The sequence below is a fragment of the Cucurbita moschata genome, unplaced genomic scaffold (assembly GCF_002738365.1).
Source record: "Cucurbita moschata cultivar Rifu unplaced genomic scaffold, Cmos_1.0 Cmo_Scf00010, whole genome shotgun sequence".
In the NCBI taxonomy this organism is placed as follows: Eukaryota; Viridiplantae; Streptophyta; class Magnoliopsida; order Cucurbitales; family Cucurbitaceae; genus Cucurbita; species Cucurbita moschata.
Window position 1 is genome coordinate 4,667,518 of NW_019268526.1, and position 27,855 is coordinate 4,695,372.

General features: G+C 38.6%; 7 protein-coding genes across 9 annotated transcripts in view; 1 reads left to right on the forward strand and 6 right to left on the reverse strand.

Moving 5' to 3' along the window:
• LOC111448647 (protein trichome birefringence-like 39) overlaps positions 1-678 on the reverse strand; it is a 3,354-nt gene extending 2,676 nt beyond the window's left edge. The window contains exons 1-2 of the mRNA XM_023088335.1: positions 304-678; positions 49-220 (exon numbers count right to left, since the gene is read on the reverse strand). Of these exons, the coding sequence (XP_022944103.1) occupies positions 49-220; positions 304-581 (450 nt within the window). The 5' untranslated portion in view covers positions 582-678. The remainder of the gene's footprint in view (positions 1-48; positions 221-303) is intronic.
• A 4,992-nt stretch (positions 679-5,670) lies between these two features.
• LOC111449046 lies at positions 5,671-10,840 on the reverse strand. 3 transcript variants are annotated; one of them, XM_023088889.1, is made up of 5 exons: positions 10,681-10,840; positions 8,643-8,755; positions 7,799-8,477; positions 6,145-6,308; positions 5,671-6,030 (listed from the first exon to the last, which is right to left on the reverse strand). In XM_023088889.1, exons 2-5 carry the CDS (start codon positions 8,727-8,729, stop codon positions 5,869-5,871), a joined length of 1,092 nt encoding a protein of 363 aa, XP_022944657.1. In that variant the 5' UTR covers positions 8,730-8,755; positions 10,681-10,840; the 3' UTR covers positions 5,671-5,868. The 3 variants fall into 3 exon arrangements, with proteins under 3 accessions (XP_022944657.1, XP_022944655.1, XP_022944656.1); XM_023088887.1 differs by having other exon boundaries at positions 5,671-6,036; XM_023088888.1 differs by having other exon boundaries at positions 5,671-6,033; positions 10,681-10,828.
• A 495-nt stretch (positions 10,841-11,335) lies between these two features.
• Positions 11,336-14,547, reverse strand: LOC111449048 (uncharacterized protein At1g03900-like). Its single transcript, XM_023088891.1, has 8 exons — positions 14,203-14,547; positions 13,686-13,717; positions 13,097-13,197; positions 12,884-12,956; positions 12,753-12,784; positions 12,235-12,325; positions 11,978-12,092; positions 11,336-11,880 (listed from the first exon to the last, which is right to left on the reverse strand). Exons 1-8 carry the CDS (start codon positions 14,317-14,319, stop codon positions 11,578-11,580), a joined length of 864 nt encoding a protein of 287 aa, XP_022944659.1. The 5' UTR covers positions 14,320-14,547; the 3' UTR covers positions 11,336-11,577.
• A 499-nt stretch (positions 14,548-15,046) lies between these two features.
• Positions 15,047-18,747, reverse strand: LOC111449047. Its single transcript, XM_023088890.1, has 8 exons — positions 18,400-18,747; positions 18,202-18,314; positions 17,110-17,159; positions 16,796-17,026; positions 16,561-16,713; positions 15,578-15,673; positions 15,464-15,484; positions 15,047-15,385 (listed from the first exon to the last, which is right to left on the reverse strand). The coding sequence occupies exons 1-8, from the start codon at positions 18,660-18,662 to the stop codon at positions 15,218-15,220; spliced, it is 1,095 nt and encodes a 364-aa protein (XP_022944658.1). The 5' UTR covers positions 18,663-18,747; the 3' UTR covers positions 15,047-15,217.
• An 813-nt stretch (positions 18,748-19,560) lies between these two features.
• On the reverse strand, positions 19,561-22,158 carry LOC111449049 (transcription factor bHLH30-like). The gene is made up of 2 exons (XM_023088892.1): positions 21,586-22,158; positions 19,561-20,212 (listed from the first exon to the last, which is right to left on the reverse strand). Exons 1-2 carry the CDS (start codon positions 21,853-21,855, stop codon positions 19,733-19,735), a joined length of 750 nt encoding a protein of 249 aa, XP_022944660.1. The 5' UTR covers positions 21,856-22,158; the 3' UTR covers positions 19,561-19,732.
• Positions 22,159-23,493: 1,335 nt separating this feature from the next.
• On the reverse strand, positions 23,494-24,230 carry LOC111449053. Its single transcript, XM_023088895.1, has 2 exons — positions 23,732-24,230; positions 23,494-23,700 (listed from the first exon to the last, which is right to left on the reverse strand). Exon 1 carries the CDS (start codon positions 24,207-24,209, stop codon positions 23,796-23,798), a length of 414 nt encoding a protein of 137 aa, XP_022944663.1. The 5' UTR covers positions 24,210-24,230; the 3' UTR covers positions 23,494-23,700; positions 23,732-23,795.
• A 1,006-nt stretch (positions 24,231-25,236) lies between these two features.
• LOC111449050 lies at positions 25,237-26,755 on the forward strand. Its single transcript, XM_023088893.1, has 3 exons — positions 25,237-25,432; positions 25,559-25,600; positions 25,995-26,755. The coding sequence occupies exons 1-3, from the start codon at positions 25,304-25,306 to the stop codon at positions 26,361-26,363; spliced, it is 540 nt and encodes a 179-aa protein (XP_022944661.1). The 5' UTR covers positions 25,237-25,303; the 3' UTR covers positions 26,364-26,755.
• The last annotated feature ends 1,100 nt before the right edge of the window (positions 26,756-27,855 follow it).

The following is a 27,855-nucleotide window of genomic DNA, read 5'->3' on the forward strand; positions in this document are numbered from 1 at the left end:
AAAAAAAAAAAAAAAAAAAAAACAGAGCTCTTGGTTTTGTTGGGTTACCTGAAAAGTGATAGAGGAAAGGGCATTTGTTCTAAACACAGTGGTCTTGGAATTGGGCAGCCATGCATGGATCATACAAGCCAGCGATTCCCACTGGTTCAAGCTCAACGAATCCCCCACGAACATGATCTTCTTCCCTCTCCATTTCTCCAAGAACCTCACCCCATTAAACCTGCAATTCACACAACAACCCCCAAACCTTAATCGCTTCAAAAATCCCCCACCGGATTACATGTCGTCGTTTTATGTTCTTACCTGGGGAGGGCGCAGGCGGTTGGCTGCCACCGATACTTGAGGTACGACTTGTCGGGACGGCCGTACTTCTGGCAATTGAACTGTGGATCTACAAAGGGGCAAGTGGAGGCGTCGTACAGAGGGTAAGAAGAGTCGAAAACCCATTTCCCTTGGTACAGGTTGCAGCTTCCGGCTAGGTTTCCGGCGACGGCGTCGAGGGTAGTGTTGGAAATTTGTGCATTTGTTTGGTGGAGGAAAATGGAGAGGGCTAGAATCGCAGCTGGGAATAAGAAACCCATTGCTCTGTTCTTGGGCTGCGATCCCCTGCTGCACCCTGCAATTTTCCTTCTTTGCCCTTTTTGGAGCTTAAAGAAGTGAGGGACTGTGTGAAATCTTGTCTTAACCATCTGCTTTATATAATATCAAAAGGAGAGAGACAGAGAAGAACACCAAATTTAAACCATGCTTGCTTTCCCATGGGATCCACTTTTTTTTTTCCTTTTTTTTTTTTTCAAGTCTAATAAACTTTGAGCTCAAATCGAACCTTTGACTTTTTGATAAGTGTTTCCACGGTCGATCCGAATACACTCGCTAATGATTCATACCCAGAATTTAAAATTTAGATTCGACACCTAATGCTCGATGAACTTATCGTTCGACTGTAACAACTGTAACATGACCACGTTACCTACTTGACTTAAACGTATGAAAAAAGACTATCCTCGCAAATAAATGTAGACCCGTTTAGAGTATTTTATCCTTGTTCACTTGATTCACACGTCTTTAGAGTTTTTATGATTAAACCACTGAAAATGAAGAGCTAAGATCGATCGTATATCATTTTTGTGATGTCCTATATTGGTTGGGGAGGAGAACAAATCACCATTTATAAGGGTGTGGAAACTCCCCTAGTAGACGCATTTTAAAGCTTTGAGGGGAAGCTCGAAAGAGAAAGCCCAAATAGGACAATATTTGCTAGCGGTGGATCTGGGGCATTACAAATGATATCAGAGCCAGACACCGGACAATGTGCCAGCTTGGAGCGTTACAAATGGTATCAGAGCCAGATACTGGATGATGTGTCAGCCTTCTCAGTCTTCCCTAAAGAGGGGTAGACACGAGGCGGTGTGCCAGTAAAGACGTTGGGCCTCAAAGGGGATGGATTTGGGGGTGGTTCCACAACGATCGGAGGAAGGTAAGAGTGTCAGCGAGGACACTAAGCCCCAAACGGAGTGGATTGTGATGTCCCACATTGCTAGCCTTGGATCTAAGGCGTTACAATTTTAAGATATTTTATCTTCGTACAGAAGACCACTAAAATATTTTTTTTAAAAGAAAAGGAAAACAAACAAAAAAGGAACAGCATCATCAGACTATGATCAAAATAGAATTTAGAATTATTATAAATAAAAATAACTTTTATAAAAAGGATTCTTTTTCATTTACCTTTATGCTCTGTTAACTTTATAATATTCCTACATAAAGTCCTTTTCTTTTCATTTACTAATTACTATATAGTTTTTTCATATTGAAAATTTCTCATTTAATAAGAATTCATTTTTCTTTTTAAGCTGAGAGAGAAAATAAAACTATACTGTAAATTTATAATATATACTATTTTCTATTATTGATGATAATTTTTTTTAAATAGGTTTGGTCCATCTTCTACACGTTAAAAGAAACATCCTGTTACTTCTTTAATGTCGTGGGCCCATCTCAGCCAATCAAATCTGAGCTGCTAACATCGCATTTATATCAACCTACAAAATAAAATAAAAATTATATAATATATATATATATATACAATCGGGTATAGGAGAGATATATATCAATGAACAGACCACGCATAAATAAGCGTGATTTTAAATATTTAAAAGAATTGAAAATCACTACATATATTAACAAGGTACACATTCATTTTCAATGACCCAACCATAAAATCACCATAGTGAAGTGTGCTGCTCGGAGTAATTTTATTTTGGGTGTCCTATTGAAATTTTTTCTAGGATACATATGAACAAGGACTCGTGTTGGTTTTATAGGGATAGTGTTCGCTTGTAAAAAATGAGGGGTAGATAACGTGATCATGTCGCAGTGCCAAACCCAGATTTTGAATCCCGAACATAGAGCCTCTCTAAAAACCAAACTCTCAATTGATTATATAGAATATTTTCTTTTCGATTAATGATAACTATATAACGACAACAACAACTGCAATTATTTCATCCCACCAAAATTAAAGTCCAAATGTAATAACTTACAAGCAAAGCTATATATATAAGAAAAATTAAACATGATGTGATTAAATATTATGCAAAAAGTTACAGGTGGGTCGTATTTATAGTTTATCGGTATATAATCGATTTCTTAAATTATTATTTAAACAGGATTCTCTTCAAATTTATCGTAAAATTTAAAATAATAAAATATTTTATTAAATAGAAAGTAGTGTATGTCTCATTCAATTTAAATTGGGAAAGAAAATGAAATGAATAATATGGAAATAGGTGGAAGTCCAAGAATGAGTTGTCAGTGTAATGAATGACTTCTCAAGTCAATTGCTTGCCCAAACAAAAGTCCTTTGGTATAACAAATAATAATTAATAATCCATTGTCTTATTATATGCCAAATTTTTTTTTAAATTTAATAAATTATAGCATTTTATTATAAAAAAAATAAGAATATTCCCTCATGGGCTACCCTTTTTTTAATATTATTTTTTTTAACTCGTCAAAAATTAAGTTTATAAACACTATATTTACCCGCTCGTTTATTTATTTTATTATATACTTTTAAAAAATAACCCAAAATTTAAAAATAAATAAATATATATATATATATATATAGTTGTGGCCCTGGTTTGATAAGGATTCTATGTCGTTTTGGTTTAAGATTGGGGTGTTGATGACAGTCCCAAAGGTGGTGGGAGCATATGGTAAAATGAAAATGACATACATTTTTAATCCTTTCACATGTCCACTACTTTATATGTCTTTATTTTTGTTAATTCATGGATGATATTTATCCATAATGAACCCTCACATGCATGTAACAAACACATATTCAACTTCTTCATCATTATCACGACCTACGTCATGTATTACGACTCATTAAATAATTTACACTATATATGCATCGTCATCATTTTGAAGTCTAAACGTGCGGGATGTCATGCTTTTATATTTGAAATTAAAAACTAACGGGAAAAGCTAGTAGTATACGAGTGTACAAACAAGCACTGATAGGAAAAACCGAGCGATAGACGATATACCGATGTTTATCGAGATACCCTTTTTGAGTTTAGCTTCTAGAATATAGATGAACTATGAAGACTAGAAGGAAAAGAAAAGAGACGTTGTTTACCGTGAAAGCAGTAATAGTCCAAAATCAGCTTCTAGCAGTATTGTCGAATGATTTGTCGTATATCTGAATATTTAAAAAATATGTAGCGAATAAAAAATTGGATATAGGAAATGATTGAAGCAATAATACAGAATGAATCTTCATGGAAGTTGTCACCTCTTTGTCCATATTTAATCTCAGCCGTTGGTTTTTGCTCTAATTTCGAAATTAATTAATAAATTTAATAAATAAAGATAAAATCATAATAGATGAAATAATTGCCACATGCCATTTAATAGAAGCCTCAATATTCGGAGTTAAAAAACTGTTTTTTTCTATATTTAAATAAATTTTTGTCTCTCCCAATCAAAACATATCATAAATATATAAATATATTTTAATTATTTTTGCTAAAGATTTCATGTATATATCAAGAAAGAGTAAATTATTATAATTACTTTATTTATTATTATTTAAAAAAAAAAAAAAATTTGTACGTCCTATTCTATTATAGCCTTAAATATAATATATTAGTTTTGCTATAATATAACGAAGATTTCTAATATTTAAAATTTATTGAAATAATAAATAAGTATTTTATTATTTTTGAATGAACTCGTAAATGTAGATCAGTGATATTTTTGACTAATTTAAAAAATATTAACGATTTTTATTTAAAATTAACGACAGGTTGTGGATGATTTATGAAAAGTATGAACAGACTGTGATCGTCGCTCGACGGGGTGTGGTGATTGGTGTGGGGAGCCCCCACCCATCCGGCAGCCGCCACGCTTGGAAGTTGGATCAGCACAACCACAAGACAAGTTGGTAAAAGGACAACAAATAATACCATAATTCATGATTCATCATGTTTCTATTCTGTTTTATGTAGTTTCGTTAAGGGCACGTTTGTTTGTGGGGTTCCAAATTCCATTATTTTCTAACCAAAAAAAAAGCAATCAATCATTTTTAATTGCAATTCAATCCATTAACATTTTCAAAATTTTATAATAACGGTCGTTAATTTACAAAATTAATCTTATAAATACTACTTTTCATTTATCCAGATGAGATGAACGACATATGGGCTCATACTCAATGACATGACTGAGTGAGTTGCAATAACGGACGACACCTCCTAAATTTAGATGGTGTCAAGACATATGAGCCATGTTGATTGAGAACCAAGATGACACGATGAGAGGTGACGTTGAATTGAGAGACCTTGGTTTAAAGTAGAGGCAAGATTGAGCCGAATGACTTGATATAGTGTAGAGACAAGCCAATTGAATATGCATGCGCATGCAACTCGTATAGTTGAACAAGCTTAGATTCTGCACTCAGAGACAAATGGGGGCCATAATGAGATAGTGGGAAAATTGTGTATGTGCAAATGGGTGGGTCCCACCATAAGAAACAGAGCCATTTGAAAGTCTTATCCGGAAAGTTCCCTTTTCGGCGTCTGGTGGAAAAAAAGAAACAAAGGGGGAAGAATATTGAATCTTTAAAGTCAAGTTTAATAATTAACAAATTAAAAGAAAAGAAAAAAAAACATTTAATTGGGCCAAGTGGGCCATAGTTGCCTACCAAAAGTCCGGCCCAGTGGCATTGATTGTAGTGAAAGTTGCCTTCTAAGAAATGTTTTATTCCTCATCATTTACGTTAAACACGTCATTAACCATTAAATCTCTAATTATTAATATAATATCGCCAAATAATAATAAATTATACCTTTTTTTTAATATTATACATTTTAATCGGTTGAGCATTTTTGTAACCGTCCAAGTCTACTACTAGTAGATATTGTCCTTCCACACCCTTCCCTCTCCAACCAATGCGGGATCTCATGATCCACCCCCTTCAGAGCCTAACGTCCTTGCTGGCACACTGTTTGACTCTGATACCATTTGTGACAGCCCAAACCCCACCAGTAGTACATATTGTCTGCTTTAGCCCATTACGTATCGTCGTCAGCCTCACGGTTTTAATACGTGTCTATTAGGGAGAGGTTTGGTTAAGAACCGAGAAGCAAAAGCAAACTCAAATCTTGGAAAACTATGCACAAACATTCATTATAAGCAAATGAATTAAAGTAACATTGTTTTAGGATGTAATTAACTATGATACACTCACAGGATACCACTTTTATATAAGACAACAGATAATGCTTCTGATATTTGTTCTTATGGATTTCTCACCTTAGCAATTTACATACTGTTCATTCAAGAATGTCGATTCCGAGCTTAGAGAAGCTGCCAATCGTGTTCCGAGACGTCTCCGGCCGGTAGTTTCTGTTCGTGTTGCTGGTTTGGGATGGTAGTGAAGCCATAGCCATGCTTCACTGCAAGCTCTTTGTATTCTTGCTTCCTCCTTGACTTCTTTGTGAAAGAAAATGCTCCGGTTATCTTCTTCTTGGGGAAAAGTAGACGACTCAGTGAAAGATGAATGAGATTGAACTAACTGGACAATCCTGCAAGTCGGAGTTGGATTATGTTACGAGGAGAGTGCGAATAGAGTACCTTGTAATGTTTGTGTTTGAGTTGTTCGTTGGAATCGAAATGAACGTCGTCTCCGTTCACTAAGACGCATGCTTCTTCGTCCAGATTTGTTTCATCAGCTGGTTGAATGTTGTGTGTTACATGTTCAAGCTCAAGTTCATCAAGACTCCAAGAATGTGATCTTGCTGTGTAAAATACAATTCAAACCATGTTTATCAGCTCACTACAATGAAATTATTCACCGGACAGTTGCATGGCTCTTGTTTTGAGGGGCTAAAGTGCACCAGCAAGCTAAAAACAGAGGCAAGAAAAGCTCAAGAGAGGTGATCATGGGGGTGGTCTGGTTGGCCTAAGTCTATGAGTTTATCAGCATCAGTTGACTACAACCCGCTTCAAGAGTGTGAGATTCCACATCAGTTGGAGAAAGAAACGAAACATTTCTTATAAGGGTGTGGAAACATCTCCCTAGTAGATGTGTTTTAAAACTGTGAGACTGATTGTGATAGGGCCAAAATAGACAATACCTGTTAGTTGTAGGCTTGGACTGTTACAAATGGTATAAGAGCCAGACACCGAGTAGTGTGCCGTGAGGACGCTGGGCTGCTAAAGGAGTGGATTGTGAGATTAAGAGCCAGACACCGAGTAGTGTGCCAGTGAGGACGCTGGGCTGCTAAAGGGAGTGGATTGTGAGATCCCACGTTGGTTGGAGAGGAGAATGAAACATTTCTTATAAAGGTGTGGAAACCTCTCCCTAGTAGACGCGTTTCAGAATTGTGAGGCTGACGGTGATACGTAATGGAACAACGTAGACAATATATGCTAGCAATAGGCTTGGGCTGTTACAAATGATATTAGAGCCAGACACTGAGTGGTGTGCCAGTGAGAACGCTGGGCCCCAGAGGGAGTGGATTGTGAGATCCTACATCGGTTGGAGAGAGAGATGAAACATTTCTTATAAGGGTGTGGAAACCTCTCTCTAGTAGACGCATTTCAGAACTGTGAGGCTGACGACGATACGTAACGGAGCAAAGTAGATAATATATGCTAGCGATAGGCTTGGGCTGTTACAAATGATATTAGAGCCAAACACCGAGTGGTGTGCCAATGAGAACGCTGGCCCCCAAAGAGAGTGGATTGTGAGATCCTACATCGGTTGGAGAGGGGAACAAAGCATTTCTTATAAGGGTGTGGAAACCTCTCCCTATAGACGCGTTTTAAAACTGTGAGGCTGATGGCAATACGTGATGGGCCAAAGTGAACAATATCTACCAACTGTGGGCTTGGGCTATTACAAATGGTATCAGAGCCAAACACCTAGCAGTGTGCCAGCAAGGACGCTGGCCCCCCAAAGGGGGTAGACTGTGAAATCCCACATTGGTTGGAGAGGGGAACGAAACATTCCTTACAAGGGTGTGGAAACCTCTCCTTAGTAGACGCGTTTTAAAATCATAAAGCTGACAGTGATACGTAACGGACCAAAACGGACAATATCTGCTAGCAGTGGACTTAGACTATTACAAGAAGTTTCCCCGAAAACACCCAACATCCACTAATCTACTACACATCCCTATTCGAAAAGGATCATCTCACTCTAACTGACCCATAAATGGTTGAAACATCTCCAGCAGCCAAACAAGTGCAAGAGAAAGTATGACATGAAAAGGCTGAAACATACCATCTAACTCTGCTGATGAATCGCCACAAGATAGAAGTCTTGTCTCCTCAGCATCCACAATGAAATTTGATGAAACATCATATAATAAGTCATCAGATTTCGTCTCGGTCTCATTCGAACTTTGCATCGCTGAATTAAACCTCGTGCCTTTAACCGACATGGTTGTTTCCATATTACCAGCCAGCTCGCTCGAAGCTTCAGATTTTCGATTAGAGATTGCACAGCATGATGATGCATCATTTGCATATTTCTTCTCGGACTTGCATCCTTTTGTCGTAGAGTCTCGACCATCGAGGTCTAGCTTAAGATGTATTTTGTCATCATCCTTTTCTCTGGAACACACATCCATTTGGGCTCTAGTAGCAGAATATGGAGAAGATACCAAATCGGGATTATTGGCACGGTTCGGTCCACGTGGCAGCTGATGTACAATATCTCGTATGGTATCAGCAGTTCCTCTCGAGTTCTCAGTTGATTTTGAACGCTCTATCTTCATACCGACCATTGGTTTCTTACATATAACGACGTTTTCGTAGTTGTCAAGAGCTGAATTACAAACTGCCACCTTCTCATCACTCAATTCAGATTGGGGAAGCAAATCTTGCATAACATCAGAATAGAACCTTTTGACACTTGCCCCAACAACTTCCACCTGATTCTCGACATATTTAGCAGTGTCCTGTCTCAAGATAAGGAGAAAAGGGTAGACCAAGTTAATGGAAGAGTGACATCTAAGACACGAAACAAATCGAAATTAAACATTTAGACGACTCGGACAAGGAACGAGTCAGTTAGGTACGGGAACCAGAGGCGAAGGAGTAGACAGCTGAATCAAAATGCCCACCTGACATATAATGTCTTCGACCTCGAGGCACATAGTTTCGAACTTTTCATACAAACGCCCGACCCAAGCAATGCCTTTTACATCCATTTCGATTTAGATGATGCTACTCTCGTCTGCAAGGTGCAACATACTTGTCGAATATAAGATCGTGCGAGTAAACAAAGATTATATTCGATAAAAAAAATTTTGATTAATGAAACAAGAATCAGGAGCAACAAGCAAAAATGGAGTCATTGTTGCTGCAATGCTCCCACATTTGGTTCTGAAGATCAAGAGTAGTAAGCAATGCTAAAAGTGCACGATTAAAGGTTTAAGATAGACGCGATCGTCTTAGTTCCGTTTGGAGAATAGAGAGACCGGATCATCTGAGACTCGAAGGCATAGCATCTAGCAAAAGTAGTAGTATGATATAGATCAAATGTTCTACTAGAACAAATTGTAATTGCCTCATTATCATACCAAATCAAATGCAAGCCGAAGCCTGCTTAGGCAACTATCTTTTAATGAGCATTTAGGGATGATCTTTCCATATCATACAAGAGATACTCTCATATTGGCATAAAAGATTACCTATTTGATGAGAGAAACCCTTTAATGAACCCACTATTGTCATATACTGTGAGATCCCACGTCGGCTCGGGAGAAAAATCAAGCATTCTTTATAAGGGTGTGGAAATCTCTCCCTAATAGACACGTTTTAAAAAAACTTGAGAGGAAGCCCAAAAAGGACAAATATCTGCTAGCAGTGGACTTGGACTGTTACAAATGGTATCGGAGCCGGGCACATGGCAATGTGCCAGTGAGGAGGCTGAGCCCTGAAGGGGGTGGATACGAGGTGGTGTGTCAGCAAGTACGCTGGCCCCGAAGGGGAGTGAATTGTGAGATCCCACATCGGTTGGAGAGGAGAACGAAACATTCTTTATAAGGGTGTGGAAACCTCTTCCTAACAGGCGTGTTTTAAAATCTTGAGAGGAAGCCCTTGAAGGGAAAGCCCAAAGAGGACAATATCTACTAGCGGTGGGTTTGGGCTGTTACAAATAGTATTAGAGCCAGACACCAAGTGGTGTGTCAGCAATGACGCTAGGCCTCCAAGGGGGTGGATTGTGAGATCCCACATTGGTTGGAGAGGGGAACAAAGCATTCCTTATATAAGGGTGTGGAAACCTCTCCCTAACAGAAGCCTCATAAAACCTCGAGGGGAAGCCCTTGAAGGGAAAGTCTAAAGAAGACAATATCTGCTAGTGGTGGGTTTAGGTTGTTACAAATGGTATCAGAGCCAGACACTAAGCAGTGTGGTAGCAGGGACGCTAGGCCTCAAAGGGGGTGGATTGTGAGATCCCACATCGGTTGGAAGAGTGTAGAAACCTCTCCCTAACAAACACGTTTTAAAAACCTCGAGGGGAAGCCCTTAAAGAAAAAGCTCAAAGAGGACAATATCTAGCCGTGGGCTTTGAGCCGTTACAAATAACTCTCTTTTCCAAGCTAGATTGTTTGACATATCATTGGCACAATCAGTACATGGTAGGGGCTATGTACAAGAGGGCATGTCCCAACAGCGATATTTCTCAACAATTCAGAGTACGGGGAATGGATTGGAAGGCGGAAGAACCAAGCCCAGAATGTTCATAGTTTCAAAGTCAAAACACCAAAATCTTCAAAATAATTATAACAAGCTACAGAATCTGTGCAGAAAACACACTGTGATCCTCATTAATTAACAAATGTAAAGCCACAAAAATTGACATTCGAAATTCATCAGCCACTAAAACAGCCTACCCACTAACAAAAAGACAGAAACAAAGCACTTGGAGAGAAGTTCATGAAAATTCCAGCCGTATTTACAGTGATCATCAAAAAAAACATCTCCAAAACGAACATATTTTCTTACACAGTACAGTAACACATCATCTAGATAAGTAGATAAAGATGAACATGAACAAAACACAAAATTGAGATGATCAGGGAAAAAGAGTTCCTAAGAAGAAGATAAAAAGCAAGATGATGAAGAGAGCAAGGGGTTAAGGTTTGGTTGCCGAACCTCGAAACTTCACCACTTTGTAATAGCAGAAAAGGGTCAATCACGATACCCAGAAGCCAAAAGCTTAAGAAAGGGACTAAAATTTGGGATCATCACAACTTGGATTTCGGAGGCCCAATGGAGGAATGAATACAGAGACGGAAAATTGAAGAGGAGAGAGAGAAGAGAGAGAAATTCCTGCCACGTGTTAATACAAGAGAAAATGGAAAATCCTATTATCCTCTACAATTTTGGCTTACCAACTTATGCTTAACCTCAATTATAGAGAATTAATGTAGGATTAAACTTTTATATTAACTCATTTTCTTTTAATACGGAGTGTAGTACGTCTCGATAGTATTTTAATTTGATCATAGATTTTCAGTTAATTATTAACAAAATTTAATGTAAAAAAATAGACGCTTTGCAAATAAAAAATATTATTTTAAATCAAACAAATTGTCACACCAGCAATAATTAATGAAAAATTGACTACAAAGAACACTATACTGTCCAAAGTGGCCCACTTATGTCTTTTGCTTGTATCTCTAGATCATATGTTGACATGATTATCGTTAATTGGTTAAAGATAATATAACTTCGACTAAAAGATGAGAGGTTTAAATTTTCACGTCCGTTCAACTAAAAAATGTTATATGGAAATAAAACATGAACCAGAAAATTTGAGAGAAAATTTCCATGATGTTCCATATTTCCTTTGGTCTCTTTGCTTGGCTTCATCACAGTTATAACTGAACCGCTGAGGCATGGTATAATCATAACTCTTCATGCTAATGTCACAACAAGGTTAATAACAACACATACGATCTCTTGTGAAATCTAAGCAATTTGTAGCATGCGATCTACTGAAAACCGAAGATCGATTTGGGTATTCGAGAATGTACACATTCCATGCCATCACTCAGCTGCCTGGAAATTTCCAAAGTCGTCATCAGGTAAATCAAGTGTGCTTTGACCTTCAGCATCATTGGAGTCTTCTCTTGCTGGTTCTGCAATCTTGTGCTTGGAAGGATCGTCCAGATTGATATTTGGTGGTACATTCGTAGGAGACTTCTGGGCTGCAACAGGTGAAAGAAGAGCTGGAGGTGGTGGAGGTGGTTTGATGCAAAAAATGGACTCTTTTTTTGTGTTGCCCTCTTCTTCTGGTGGGGAAACTTTCACATCTAGCTCAGAAGGCTTCTTGATGTTGCTAGTGCTTTTCTGTTGGTAACAAAAAAGAACGTGTAAAGATGAGATTAATCACAATGAAACAACCAATGTGTGGAAGCAGATATCAACGCAAAGAAAATCAGCCTACTTTGCTTTTGAATTGAAGTACTATTGTCTCGCCATCTTTCAGACTGTAATCAACTGAGGATGTTTTCTGGAACTGTTGTTCCATCTCTTCTGCACTCTTCTTTTTATTGAGATATCTTTCGTCAAAAAAGTTTGTAAAAAGTGCATTAGATTTACTAATGGTAGACCATATCATCACAAAAGGATGCTATTATAATTCAACTTCACAAGAAAATTCTATTTGAAAATGGAATAATTGCAGAGTAGAAGGTAGGGTACTTCATATGATCATGCAAAGCTGCTTGGAAGTCATAAGCCTCAGTTCTTTCTCGAAACCCTATGCCGATAAATGCGTGCCGAAGGCGACCACCTGCATATATATACATATATTTCTTTCACATTAATTAATTATTCAATCCAAATTGATTCTGTTCTACAGTCTCCATTTCCCCCCCTGTACCTCTACTGTTCTATCGTCAAGAAATTAAGTGTTAGCTGGTCGCATGTTTCACAAATAAATACCCCATTGCACCCATTTCAGCGCCACTCAAGCAAGAATGTAGACAGAAAACTTTACGGGAAAGAATTACTTCATTGAAACATTTAGTGATATTCTTTTATGTTATTTCATGACACTTCACCACATATAGCTTCATTAAACAAAACATAAGATCAAGTGAGATGGGGGAGGGGGCCAAAAACTGAAAATTACACAGAAAAGTGATCCAGATACTGTACTATAACGAGATAATTAAAAGAATATGGGAAAATGTGGGCAAGAGAAACGGTCATCTCACCAATATTCTCTTCTATGCGAAGAACAAAATATCTGCAATAGTTGAGCATTATATCAGGCACCTTCAAATATAGCATTAAAACAAGATAAAGTTGGTATATCGATTAGACTTCAATTAAAAATGAAACCAACCTGCTGCTATCAATTACAGTTTCAACTGGATGCTGTTCCCCTTCTCTCAAGAATGCCCGGGCATATAATTCACCTATTATAATAATAAACAGCTTATTAGTCTTTAGAAACACCAAATATACCTCATCTGCAATAATATAATTCACCTACCTTTTAATACTACCAATCCACAATGCTTGTTTTGTAGCAACTAACTATAAGAGATGATCTCACCTGTAGCCTTATCTTCAAGTCTGATAATGCATTCTTCTCCCTTGCTAAGGACTTTCAGTTTTCCCTCCCAGGCCCATTTATTCACATCCCATTCATCAGCCCTTAAGGTAACCAGAGCACAAGTGGAAAACTAAGTTATTATGGGCGACTATATAGTGGATTTTCATAACTAAGTCATAGATGGCAAACATACATAGTGGATTTTTTTTGGATAGGAGCATATGTAGTGGATTTTTAAGACATTAAACATGACATGTAGCATTTTCCCATTATTCAATGTTTGAACAGCTACTGAGTGGGCATAGAGCTCTTCAAAGATAAGTGCACGTCTTGGGAGATATTTTTAGATCTAGCTAAATTTCAGGCATCTCGTTGGTGTGTACTTCCAAATTCTTTTAGCAATTATACTCAATATTAACTTAAATTGGAATTATAAGTCACCAGCAGACACATTTATGTTGGAAAACTAAATAATGAAATCACCAAATTGATCTAGGGGACATAAAATTAGTCAACAACAAGGCTTCTGTACGACATCGAGATCATATTGCAATTCACACTATTATCCATTGTAAATCAAGGGAAAAACCTGTAGGAAGCTGCACTTTTTCTTGGCGGTATCTGCAGGAAATCATTAGAAAAGACAATAAGGTTTACTAGAAAAAATTAACGGGTAAGTTGAAGACAGAAAATAACCAACAGAACCTAATATTATCGTACACACGAAACTATCTTGTTGTATTTGTACAGAAAAAACAGCTGATACATAACATTAGTTTTCTCGCATTATTCATATGAACATTATCCCACCAAGAGGCCAAATGTGGATGCAGAAACGCGGCACCACAAATTACACGCACCAACAAGTTATCAAACAGTAGCAACATACATGTTAATTACTAAGATATCTCAATTGCATGATTTAAAAATGTAGAATAGGACGTAAGAAAATGAAGAAAAAAAGCCAAACATGATATCAGCAATTCCCAACAGTATATAATCAACTATGGTGCAAACAACTACTTCACATTTGGCTAATCACAAAAGAAGTCCACAGAAAGCTCAGATTTCTGCATCAGAACTAAAAACTTGCATAATTTACTCACCAAATAGACATAACATTCAGAAACTTGAAAGAGAACAAGCTCAATTGCTTCATTCTCTTCGTGATCCTCTTGGAGTTTTTGATCCTTCGCCGTCTTCTGCTGCTTCTCCTCCTCCATGGAGAAATAAGAAAGAGATTCGAGAGATCGTGAGATCAAAATCGAGATCGGAGAAATACGGTCAGCAATCCGTTGAAACCAAAGCCGGAATTGAGAAAATCGAAATGAATATGGAAATTTCAGGTGAATTGAAAATGAGCTGAGTTATTGGATGTGAAAACTGGTAGCCTGGAGAAACAACTCGCTTTCAGTTGCCCTCTCCGCTTCAAAGAAGATTGAAGGTCCGGACATAGACGAAGTAACCCGTAATCCTCTGCGCCGGTTCCAATTGCAACCGTATTGTTATAACAAACTTCAACCGTTCGATTCGATGTCTAACCATCCTAGGCTTATTATGGGGAGACAGAAGTCTGATCAATTGACGGCCTTGATGAAGAGGAATTCTTTTTAATATTTAATTGTAGTTCGGATAATTCATATTCTGGTCTTGAGTGGATTGGAAGATACTTAATTGGGTAACAATAATTATATATATAGCAAAATTAGTGGATCGGAATATATCTTGTGGACACAATATCTACTAGCGGTGGGCTTGATTGATTTGTTACATCAAGTCGTGAGTGCTTTGCCAACAAATTTTACAGCTCAGTTTGGTTCGATGTTGACTGAGCATGCAGTCCAATTTCGATTCGACTTTGAAATCGAGTTCCATAGAACAGTTTCCTGCCAGTATTTTCAAACTCAAACTCGAACTCAATCACAGTCTTCATTCATTCTTAACATATGGGACAACTAAAAGCCTTCTTAAACCATCTTTAATGAAAATCTAACTTTCATTAGATTCTCAGACCAGAAAGACATGTCACATGAATCAGACAAGTAAGTAATATGAAGACTGAAGCTCATTCAAACATGTATGGTACAAAATTGTCTAAACGGACGAAGTTTTCAATACCGATCAAAGTGGAACGGTTGCTGTTATTGTAACATGTCTCGGGTCCGTGAGTCTCGATGTCACATTCACAAATCCAACTTGGCTCATTTTTTCTTCCAAATCAGTAAGATGATACTCATCCAGATGAGGTTCTGTGCTTTTTAATAAGGTAAAAAGTACTGGAGACAGTTCCTGCAAACATATCCAAATTCATCAAGATTTCATAAGCTTTGTTAGTTACATTTTTACTCTTGTGGTATCAAATCATACCTGAACGGCCTTTGATTTTGACTGCACAAGACATAGAATGCATTATATTAGATATGTTATATGGCAATGAGTTGTTCATATTCATATCAAGACTTAGCTGCATAGACAACTTACAGCTTGGTCAGTGATTACAATTGTGCCACCGGGTCGAAGAAGCCGAAACGATTCCTTGAGGATATTGACTATTGCTACTTGGGGACATTCATGGAACTAAATTATCATAGACAAGAATCATCACGGTCACTATTAAGCAACTTTACACGTTATCAGATAATACAGCTCTCCTTTCACAACATCTTTTAGTATTTAAAACTTAGCTTCGATTTTGAAAACGTTTTAGTTTTAGTTTTAGAATTTGATTGGTGTGAGATCCGGTTGGAGAGGGGAACAAAACATTCCTTACAAGGGTGTGAAAACCTCTCTCCAGTAGACGCATTTTAAAACCTTGGGGGGAAGCCCAGAAGAGAAAGCCCAAAGAGGACAATATCGGTTAGCAGTGGACTTGAGCTGTTACAAATAGTATCAGAGCCCGATACTGAGCATTGTGCCAACGAGGACATTGAGCCTCCAAAAGGATGGATTGTGAGATCTCACATTGGTTGGAGAGGGGAACAAAACATTCCTTGTAAGGGTGTGGAAACCTCTCCTTAGAAGACACATTTTAAAACCTTGAGGGGAAGCCCAAAAGGGAAAGCCCAAAGTGGACAATATCTGCTAGCGGTGGACTTGGGCTGTGACAAATGGTACCAAAGTCAGACGTCGGGCACTGTGCCAACAAGGATACTGGACACCCAAGAGGGGTGGATTGTGAGATCTCATATCGGTTGGAGAGGGGAACAAAGCATTCCTTATAAAGATATGGAAACATCTCCCTAGTAGACGCGTTTTAAAACCTTGAGGGGAAACCCAAAAAAGAAAGCTCAAAGAGAACAATATCTGCTAGTGGTGGACTTAGGCGGTTACGGTTGGGTTCTTATAACCTTTATCGTTCCAAGACATTTGGTACCAGTTCAAGATTGTAGTTGTGAACCATCTCAAAATCTCTCCTCTAGGGGAAAAAACCTCGGGACATGATTAGATCAAAGAAGAGTTCTTACCAGATAAGCAATGGAAAGTAGGTCAAAAGATCTTGAAGGCAAGCCAGTTTCTTCTCCATTTCCATGCAACCATCTTATTGCATTCTTTCTTGGAGCTCTTTTCTTGTCCATGTATTGAGCCACCGCAAGGAAGTAAGGAGACAAATCAAGCCCCTATAGCAAACGAATCAAACATAAAACACCGACACAAACTGAATTTCATTAGGGAAGCTAAAAGGGAGCAAATTTTACTCACTGTCACTTTAGCTGTCGGAAACTTATCAGCTAGCTGCCTTGTACCAAAGCCTACAGAACAGCCAATGTCAAGAATGTCTAGAATAGGATTCTTTGAGTACTGCAGATGATGCTCCTCAATGGTACGCAGCCAGTTTCCAAATACTACTTTCTTGGCTTCATCTACTGAAGTGGCGGTGGGTACCGCTCGCATGATCATGGACATGGTTGCCGGCTCTGCTTCTGCTGCAGCCTACAAGGCACACATATATGACTTATAAACTTTTGTTGAACGTATGGAAGTCTGTCAAATTGCTGCATGGGGTGACTACTTACAAGCCATGAGAGATTGCCCTCGTCATATGCATGGAAGGGCTTTAGGTAATCTGTTCATCATAAGCCATTTTCTGATTAGTTAAAGAACAAGTTTTATGTTTTGGAAGTATATAGACCAGCTTGTGAGATTGAACTTAAAAGGGGATTGGATTTTCAGCCAAGCTAAATCTTAGGCATCCGACCCGGATTGAACAAACCGTTCGTAGAATAACCGTTTGTAGAATGAGCTTAGATAGCATGTAATAGCCTAAACTATTGCTAAGAGATATTGTCGTCTTTGGACTTTTCCTTTCGGGTTTTCCCTCAAGATTTTAAAACGCGTCCATTGGGGAGAGGTTTCCACGTCCTTATAAGGAATGCTTCGCTTCCCTCTCCAACAAATATGAGATCTCATAATACACCCCCTCAGGAGCTTAGCGTCTTCGCTGGCACACTGTCTGGTGCTTAGCTCTAATATCATTTGTAACAGCCCAAGCCCACCACAAACATATATATGTCCTTTTTTTAGCTTTCCCTTCCAGGCTACCCTGCGTCCTCTAGGAAGAGGTTTCCACGTCTTTGTAAGGAATGGTTTGTTCCCCTCTCCAACCAATGTGAGATCTCACAATCCACCCCTTTGAGGCTCGATGTCTAACTTTGATATCATTTGTAACAGTTCAAACCTACCGCTACTAGATATTGTCTTCTTTGGACTTTCCCTTTTAGACTTCCCCTCAACGTTCTAAAATATGCACACTAAGGAGAGGTTTTCACATCCTTATAAGGAATGCTTCAAATTTGGGCTATTACAAATGGTATCAGAGCTAAATACCGAACAGTGAGCCAGCGAGAACGCTGAGCCCCTAAGGTGGTGAATTATGAGATCCCACATTTGTTGGATAGGAGAACGAAACATTTCTTAGAAGGGTGTGAAAACCTCTCCAATGAAGCTAACGGCAATACGTAACGGACCAAAGCATATAATATCGACTAGCAGGAGACTTGGGTGGCTGTTACATATCATCTATGTTCTTATGACACCTTATGAAACTCAAATCGACTAAAACTGGTTAAATGCAATGAAATAGCAATGTGAAGAACTTGGGAACTTACAATCGGGATAGACAATGGAGAGATTTTGAACGCTCTCGAGCTCCTTGTAGACGTCAGACTCCAGAATATCGGAACTAATCTTCCGCCATGGAATGTTCTTCTTCTCCGCTGTACTGCTCCAATCCACAACCATAAACAAACAAACAAAAACCCAAAACCAAAAATCACTTTGCCAAAAGAAGTGTACACAAAGTAGACCTGATGAACACTTGTCTGGCGCCGAGCTTAAGAATGGAATAGACGGGTTTGAAGGAAATTAGGGCACCGACAAGCCGTGACAAAGGGGTCTCTCCAGCCCAATTGGGCCGCTCCAATTGCCCCTCCTCGAACACCGCCACTTCAGAGCTCGTCGATGCCTGAGCTTTTATGAATCCCCTTCTGGTTCTACATAGTCGTCCTGTTTTCTGCTGCCCCTTGCCGGAGATTAATGCGAGCTGGTGGCTCGGTCCGCACAATGCCATTGACGCTAACTAACTGAATCACCACTCTCGCTCGCGCATATTCGGAAGGAGAAGAAGAAGAAATTCCCCGCCATCCCCGTATCTCTCGTCATTTAACCATCCTATTATATGATGACACGTGGATATTAATAAGATTGTCTTATCCCTTCTATTACAGAAAATGGTCGATATTTTAATATTTTCTCTGGTTATTATTTTTTAAGCTATTGGGCTTGCGAAGTTACTTTGGGCCAGAAAAAAGCGCACTGAAATTATTCTGGGCCTCAGCCACCTGTCCATTTTTAAGCAAAATAATAATAATCAATCATTATTAGTACCGAACTTTGATAAAGATAACAGCTTATCCTTTAAATTTTAAAAATAACTCTTATATGTTAAAGTTTCGCACCTTTAAGGGGTAGATTGTGAGATCTCCATATCGGTTGGAGAGGATAACAAAGTATTATTTATAAAGGTATGGAAACCTCTCCCTAGTAGATACGTTTTAAAATTGTGAGACTAACGACGATACGTAACGGGTCAAAACGGACAATATCTAATAGCAGTAAGCTTAAATTAAACTAGAGTCTTGACCATCGTCGTTGAATCAAAAGTTCTCAAGACATATGAATCAGATGACCAGACAGGATATCACAAGATACGCTAAAAATGAAAAAGATACCATTTTGACGAATATTCAGAAATAAATTCAAGAGGGGCATATTTGTATATAATCTATGGAGTCACTCGTGCAATTTGAACATCACCAAGAACATTGTTAAAATACTTTTACAAGTAGGTTTTGTTAAAAACATAAAGAAACAAAAGATCATGGAGTACCCTCAGGTACGTACCAAGTACTTCTAGTCAAGCTTGGAAGTCTTAACATCAAAACTTTCATCTATGGAGTAACTTTCCCCCGTTGAGCGATGACCCCTCCACTTGGCACCATCAGATCACTAGGGCTAACTTCAACCCCAGCTCGAATCCCGGATCCTTCTCAATGCATAAGTGAGGCTTAGCAATATCCAACTCACTTATCCTGTTGACTTCCCAAGAGATGCAAAAACCAGTAAAAAGAAATCATATGCTCACCAGAAATCGCCCATGGAAGACGAGCTCGATGAACCGAGCAGCGAAATTCGCCGTCTCTTGTTTGGAAACGCCATAAACGAGAACTCTTGTGGATCAGAGAAGTTGTTTAGAACAGATTTGATGGCTTGGTGCACGGAGGTCTGCAATTCAGTAGTTTCAATATCTCCATCTTTGCAGCTGGTTAACACCAACACGTTCTGCATCCTGCCATTTAAGGTTCCAATCTCCGCCCTCTTTATTATCAGGTCTAGAGCATGAAGTGCCCGTCTTAAATCGGGTAGGAGGCCGGGTTTATAATCACAACATAGCGACGCTCGAATCGAATACGAAACGCCGTCGAATTCATCCTCCTGGTGTTCAACTGTTATTTCATCGATTTCTTTTGGTATAATATGGGCATCACTAACTTCTGCAGCAGCTCTTTTCAGCACTTTCAGATGGCTTATTACTTCAGCTAGCAGTGTTGCTTTGTCCATCTGGTCATTGAACACACAGAAAGTCAGGGTGACGATACTCGTGGCAAGCATTCATAAGAGTTCAATGGTATGATATTGTCCACTTTGGGTATAAGCTCTCGTGACTTCATTTTTTATTTCCTCTAAAGGTCTTATACCAATGGAGACTTATTTCTTACCTATAAACTCATGGTCAACCCCTTAATTAGCCGATGTGGGACTCCTCTCCCCTCGAACAAAGTACACAATAGAGCCTCCCCTGAAGCCTATGGAGCCCTCAAACAGCCTCCCTTTCATCGAGGCTTGACTCATTCTCTAGAGCCCTTGAACAAAGTACACCCTTTGTTTTTACACACTTGAGTCACTTTTAACTACATCTTTGAGGCTCACAACTTCTTTGTTCGACATTTTGAGGATTCTATTATCATAGCTAAGTTAAGGGCATGACTCTGATACCATGTTAGAAACCACCGGTCTCCACAATGGTATGATGTCGTTCACTTTGAGTATAATCTCTCATGACTTTATTTTTTAGTTTCCTCAGAAGGTCTCATACTAATGGAGATGTATTTCTTACCTAACCCATGATCAACCCCTTAATTAGCCAATGTGGGAATCCTCGAAACCCATGATCAACTCCTTAATTAGTCGATGTGGGACTCCTCAAAACCCATGGTCAACTCTTTAATTAGTCGATGTGGGGCTCCTCGAAACCCATGTTCAACTCCTTAATTAGTCGATGTGGGACTCCTCGAAACCCATGTTCAACTCCTTAATTAGTCGATGTGGGACTCCTCGAAACCCATGATCAACTCCTTACTTAGCCAATGTGGGACTTTTCTAAACTCATGATCAACCCCTTAATTAGCCAATGTGGGACTCCTCTAAACCCACGATCAATCCCTTAATTACCTGATGTGGGACTCCTCTCCCAACGATCCTCAACCAAAAAGACAAACAACATCATGGAAGAGTTACTACAAATTAAGTAAGGCAAATTGAGAAGTAACTTAACAGATGCCTTCAGTGAGATGATGTCTTCACCACTCATGAACAGGAAAATTCATTCATACAATTTAGAGTCAAATGGTTGACATCTTATACTCATATAGCGATCACTGATCATGTCAGCCAACACCAAAACAAGCAAGCAATATGAATGAACAAACAAAAGTTTAAATGAATTTCACCATTTCTAGAGCAAACCAGGCATAAACAACCCTACAAGCATATCCTAATCAGGACATTTGAGACGTCCTTACCATAAACAGAGTCTTGGAGCTATATTAATGAAGACAAAAGTAAAACCCCAAATTCAAAATGAACACAAACTGAAACAGAGCTCAATCAAAATCCCTAATAACCAAAAATGGCAGAAAAACAAAAACACCCACCTTCTTACCACCGGGGACGAGACTTCTTAGACTCCCAAGATGACCATTGATTCTTGCTCTACGCCTTCTCTCAGCCTCGCTGTGGTTCTTCAGCGCCGCCGCGCTCCTCTCAGCCGGAACCCCTTTACTCTCAAGCTTCAATGGTGCCTCGATGAGCTCATCTCTCTCACTATCGAGCACCAATGAAGAAGTTGAGGCCGACCCATTTCTCATCGCAGCAGAGTTAGCGCAAACCCCATCGTAAGAGCAAATCCGCGAGAACTGACCCATGGGAGACACTGCCCGGAAAGGAAATTGAAAGGGCTGAAGGAGATCAAATGGGTGATTTCAGAAATGGAAAAATTAGAAGCGGAAGGCCGACATTGTCGTCTTGGTTACAGAATTGAGTGGCGAACAGAGAGAACTTGACGGCGCGTCAATGGCGAGCGAGTCAGCACCCAATGCGGCGGAGAGTCCTTCTCGGAGTCACAATCCGAGTCTCTGGTAGTCTTTGTGTGATTCAACGGCGGAAGCCATTGATAATGTCAGCAAATAAATGATGAGATCGCCTCACTTTGAAGCACAAATTTTTTCTTTTAATTTTTTTTTAATGCAATTCATATATTTTATTTATTTTTATTTCCAATCAAGGATAAGGTTAAAACTTTTCCTAAAAATAATCTCTCGTTTATTTTTTATTAAAAAATAAATTAAGCATATATTTATAAAAATAAAATATAAATTTATTAATTTTTAATTTTTAATTTAGAATTTGATTTGTTTAATTAAGCTTTAATTTCTCGAGATGGGTGACGGGTCACATTAGTTGAATCCGATTTGGCATTTAGTAAAGGTATGGATAATTTTAAGTTATTAAAAGGACAAAAGCTTAGGGGTGACTCGTGACTTTACAATAATAAATTAAATAAATTATCATTAAGATTTTGGATTTGTTTTAATCAAACAATTAATTTCGCTAATCTTTTTTTCTAACTTTATTTATTTAAATAATTTAAAAGATTTCTCCCCACTTTTAAGAAAAAGTTTGGCTACCGAATATTCCCACTCAATTAAAACTTTTTATTTATTGATTTTGAATTAAAACCCACTTTATTAATGACAAGTATGAATTAATATTATTAATTTAAATCAATTTTATTTTTATATAACTTTTTTAGAAATATTCATCATTTTACCAATATTTTTATAAAATATTTTAAACTTTGGTTATATACATAATTTTAATCTCTCTCTAGCAAACGTGTTTTAAAATTGTGAGACTGAGGGAGACATGTAACGAGTTAAAACAGACAATATCTATTAGCTGTTACAAATGGCATCAGAGTCAGGGTGGTGTGCCAACGAGAACGTTGGGGCTCAATGGAGGTGGATTGTGAGATCCCACATCGGTTGGAGTGGGGAATGAAGCATTCATTATAAGGGTGTGGAAACCTCTCTCTAGCGAGCGTGTTTTAAAATCGTAAGGCTGACAGTTATACGTAACGGATCAAAGCGAATAATATCTACTAGCAATTGAGTCTGGGCTGTTACAAATGGTATCAGAGCCAGGCCGGTGTGCCAGTGAGGACGCTAGCCCCAACGGGGATGGATTGTTAGATCCCACATCGGTTGGAGGAAGAAACGAAACATTCTTTATAAGGGTGTGAAAGCCTCTCCCTAGCGAGCGTGTTTTAAAACCATAAGGCTGACAGCTATACGTAACGGGCCAAAACGAACAATATCTACTATCAATGAGTCTGGACTGTTATAAATGGTATTAGAGCCAGACACAGGGCAGTGTGCCAATGAGAACGCTGGCCCCAACGGAGGTGGATTGTGAGATCCCACGTCGATTGAAGAAAGAAACGAGCATTCGTTATAAGGGTGTGGAAACCTCTCCCTAGTAAAATCTTTTTAAAACCGTGATACATAACAAGCAAAAACATACCATATCTACTGACAGTGGACTTAGGCCGATACAAATGAGTAAATTCTTAAGAATTTCGACTCCAAAGTTAAATAGACATCTCTAAATGAAACTAACGCTCTTTAAAACGACCGAGGATCATGATATTACGTCCCAATTCATGTTGAAATTATACATACTTCATCAAGAAGACATAGATATATAAAAATTTGAGATTCTTTTTGAAAAGACTATCCTTTAGAAACCATTTTATTCATCATACGTATGAAATTTGAGAAGAAAAAAGCAGCAACGATACGAAGCATCACTGGCCAGCAGCGAAGGCCTCGACAGGGAAGGTCTTGGTGACGCCGGCGAGGCTCTTGAAGTGAATCTTGCCAGTGGGGGGATCATCGAGGTAGATATCATTAACAGGCGGCCACAGCAGGAACTCCTTAGCCTTAACGCCCTTAAGCTTCTTAATCCGCTTCTTCAAAATAAACCCAGTGATCTCCGCATCATAGCTCACCAACTTGCTCACCATTTTGAAGTGGTGCTCCACCTTCTTCCGCTGCACGATCCACACGTACCCAGTGTCCTTGACGTAGCCGACTTCCTCGACGTCGGCCAAGGGGAGCAGCCCCTCCGGCAGCTCGAAGTCCTTCAGAAGGGCGAGTGCAAGGCCCAGGCCTTCCTCGTGGCCGTGTTTCACGATCCCACCTTCCTTCGGGTCCGCCATGGGTTGAGATAGAGAGGAGAGGGATGGGGTTTTATAGTGTGTGGGGGGTTTGGTTTTATGCTGGATTTTGAGTGATGGAATCGATGCGAGTTTGCTTTGTTTCGGTCGCCCAATTCCACGCTTTGTTTGGTTTTGGTCGTTTTCGTTGTTTACCATATGGATGTTGGCAAAAATTTGGATGAAGTTCGTTACAATTAATTGCACCTTGACAATTTGATTCAATGGTTTGGAGCTCATTTTCTCTTAACAAAACTTCACAACCCTACCTTCCCAAAATATAGTTAGATGTCCATTTTATCTATGAAGGCAAGGTATAACGGTGACCGGTATTAAACCAGAAGGATTTTTTGTTTAGCCGAGGGATAGAGAGGAAGTGGAAACATTTTTTAGATGCCCAGCTTAATATAAATATATTTTCAATACATATTAAATATATATATATAATAGGAGTAAGACTCCCCGTTTAATATAAATATATTTTCAACACATATTAAATATATATATAAAATAGGAGTAAGACTACTCGCTTAATATAAATATATTTTCACCTCATATTATATATAATAGGGGTGGACTCCAACCTTAATATAAATATATTTTCTAACCCATATTATATATATATATAATAAATTATTTAATTTGTCCCGCTTAATATAAATATATTTTCAACCCATATTAAATATATATATAAAATAGGAGTAGGATTGGTAATTTAATATAAATATATTTTCAACCCATATTAAAATATATATATATATATATATTTTTTTTTCTATATGAAAATTACTAGCAAATCTAATTATCATAAGACAACCTAATTTAATGTGAAATCTATCCCCTAAATTCTCATCTACATTTTCGTCATATTTTTAAATCAATATTTAATATTATATTGTAAAAATGGGATGAAATATATTTTTAAAAATAAAATATCATGTAAATATGATATAGTACTTATTTATTAATTTAATGATTATATTTTATTTCGTCATTTAAAAGGACGCGGGATGGCGCCTAAGCCAGTCCATTTCATAACAAACTAAAATTTTGCGAGTCCCATTGGCGCGCTAAACAGAACGCACAACGGAGGAGCCATGGAGGATCACCGAAAACAGAACGCAGAACGGCTACGGAAGAAGAGTAATAAGATCTCTCTCGAGGACTACCTCGATTTCTTCTCCTCCGACAAGCAACTATTCCTCCCCGTCGCTTATCTCAATCAGGTTCTGATCTACATTGTTTATTTTTTTGTCCTCACTAATTTCTCTATGACGATCTGTTTGGATTTCGTTTCGAACTACTTGCGTGTTGAGTTTTTAACCGATGCTTCTGTTTAACTCGATGCGCAGATCATTCGCATGCATGGCTACATGAATATCAAAGGTCTGAAGGTGAGTTTGCCGAACCGATACGTTTGTTTAATTTGCTTGGTTGAAAATTAATCATAATAACCTTTGTTTGCATCTCTTACGCAATGTTCACCAATTGGTTTTTAGTTTGAACTTCTTGCTTTGAAAAATTAGAGAACGTTTACTCAAATTGATTGAAATTCCTTATCAATTTTGTTCTATGTTTGGGACTTAATATGGATCCTCTGTTGTGCGTTCCAAATTAGAGAACGTTTACGTAATGTTCTAAATTAATTTAGCATAAAAGAGTGAGAAGAGTCCGGAAAATGAGATTTGAATACGATGCTGCTCAGCAGCTGAAGTAATTTGATGTCTCCTCACTCCGAGTCTAATAGGAACCGATTAATTACATTCACATCCTCTCTCTCTTGCTTAGAATGTAGTGAAGGATGCCGTAGGTACAATTAATCTGGTCAATCTCTCTCGTTCCACACTCAAAGAGAGCATCTCATCATCCGCGTCCATTACGCTTGAGGACGTAATCTCGGACCTCAAAAACCTCGAATGGCAAGAATGCAGTGTGACATCTGTTCTGAATTTCAGTTCCTGGAAGCAGAATAACTCCGATACGAGTCCGGACCGCCAGGAGCCGACTAGTGCCTCAAAGAAGTCAGGAAAGAAATTACGAGTATTGAGTGAACGTTATAGTCAAGAAGTCGAGGAAATTGATGGAGTTTCCTCGTCCTGTGCCTCGAAGAAGCCGGGAAGTGAATCTCAGAGTAAGAGAAAGAAAACAGCTGCTTAAAAGTGGTGAGAAAGATGGTTCACTTCACTTGATTTGGTTCCTTCTTTTTGTTTTCTGTTTTACTGTAATGGAGTTAAATCAAATATGAAACTGTTCCTCAGTGATTTCTTCTTTTTCTGGGCAACAATGGTCGTTTCTGTTATTGTTCTACATTCGCGTCGTTTTGGAGTTTGGACTGGAGTAATCCTTGACTCTTCTGTTTAATCCTTCGACGCACAGCAGCAACAGGTGACTTCTGATCTCTGAATTGCCTTAAAATCTTTCTCGTTCCCTTTTGAAGATAGTCTCAAGATAGGTATTAATAGATAAACCACTGGAAAAATCAGCAACACTGCAATATTGATGTACGGAAATACAGGATGGGCAGCGTTTGGACTCGATAATTAGTTGGACTGTTGGAGGCGGATTTCGCGGAGCTTTTTGTTTCTAGGGATTTCGATTTGGGGTCAGATGATACTAATGGAATGATTATGGGTTTATAAAAAACATGAGTTTATGATCCAGGAATACTCTTTTTATTGTCGGAAGGAAAGCTCAAAGCAAAACTTTACTCAAAGTAGACAATATTGTGAATAGTCATATTCATCTAACAAATCGATTTAGAGGCGTCATAGTTGCCTTCTTTCTATGAGTAGGAAGATTGGAATGGGGTAGCATCGTAATCGTCGCCGGAATGACAATGGCGGTGGTGAACGCCTGAGTTTTCGCGCCATCCGAAAGTGAAGCAATTGAGGAAAGAAATGAGGATGAGGGCTCCGTAAAGAATTTGGAGGAGAAAAGAAACGGTCTGTTCGAGGAAGTGGGAACTACTCGGTGCTTGTGCTTTGATACCGGGAATGAACAGACTTTCGTGTCTGTCGGCCTTTATGGGCTTTGTGGTTTGTTTGGCCCAAACCATTTCTCATATGGCGCCCAATATACTCATCATTCTCCCTGTACGTACAAGATAAAATTTATTCATTCCAATGGGCCATGATAAAACCTTTTTGTGTAGGACGGTAGAGGGGTTCGTCGCCTCAAGAGAGTGACGACTAGCATTGGCCATTTAAAACTTTGATTAGTTGGGAATCGGTGTAAGGCATCCTCAAAAATCTCAAGCACCAGATAAAGTGAGTCATCACCAAAAATCTTAAGAGCCAAGTGATCATCACTTCTATTAGCACTAGAGATGTTAAGAGACCAAGGGGGAAATTTCTAGGAAGATGAAAATATTTGTGTTGTTGGCTATTTTGGGAGACATTAGTACTACTGAAGCTGTGCAGAGAAGAAATCATTGTCTATATTTCTTCTAGTAGGTATTGATGTATGAAGTGAAAAATGGGGAAGTCCTTACCCACCTAACTTGTTTTTTTATGGCTTGTGTGAGATCTCACTAACTGAGAACGTTGAGCCCTAAAGAGCCAATAAGTGTCAGCATTCTCCCTGGCTTGTTATGTCTTAAGGGTGGTAGGCACCGGTCATTGTGCCAGTGAGAACGTTGAGCCCTAAAGAA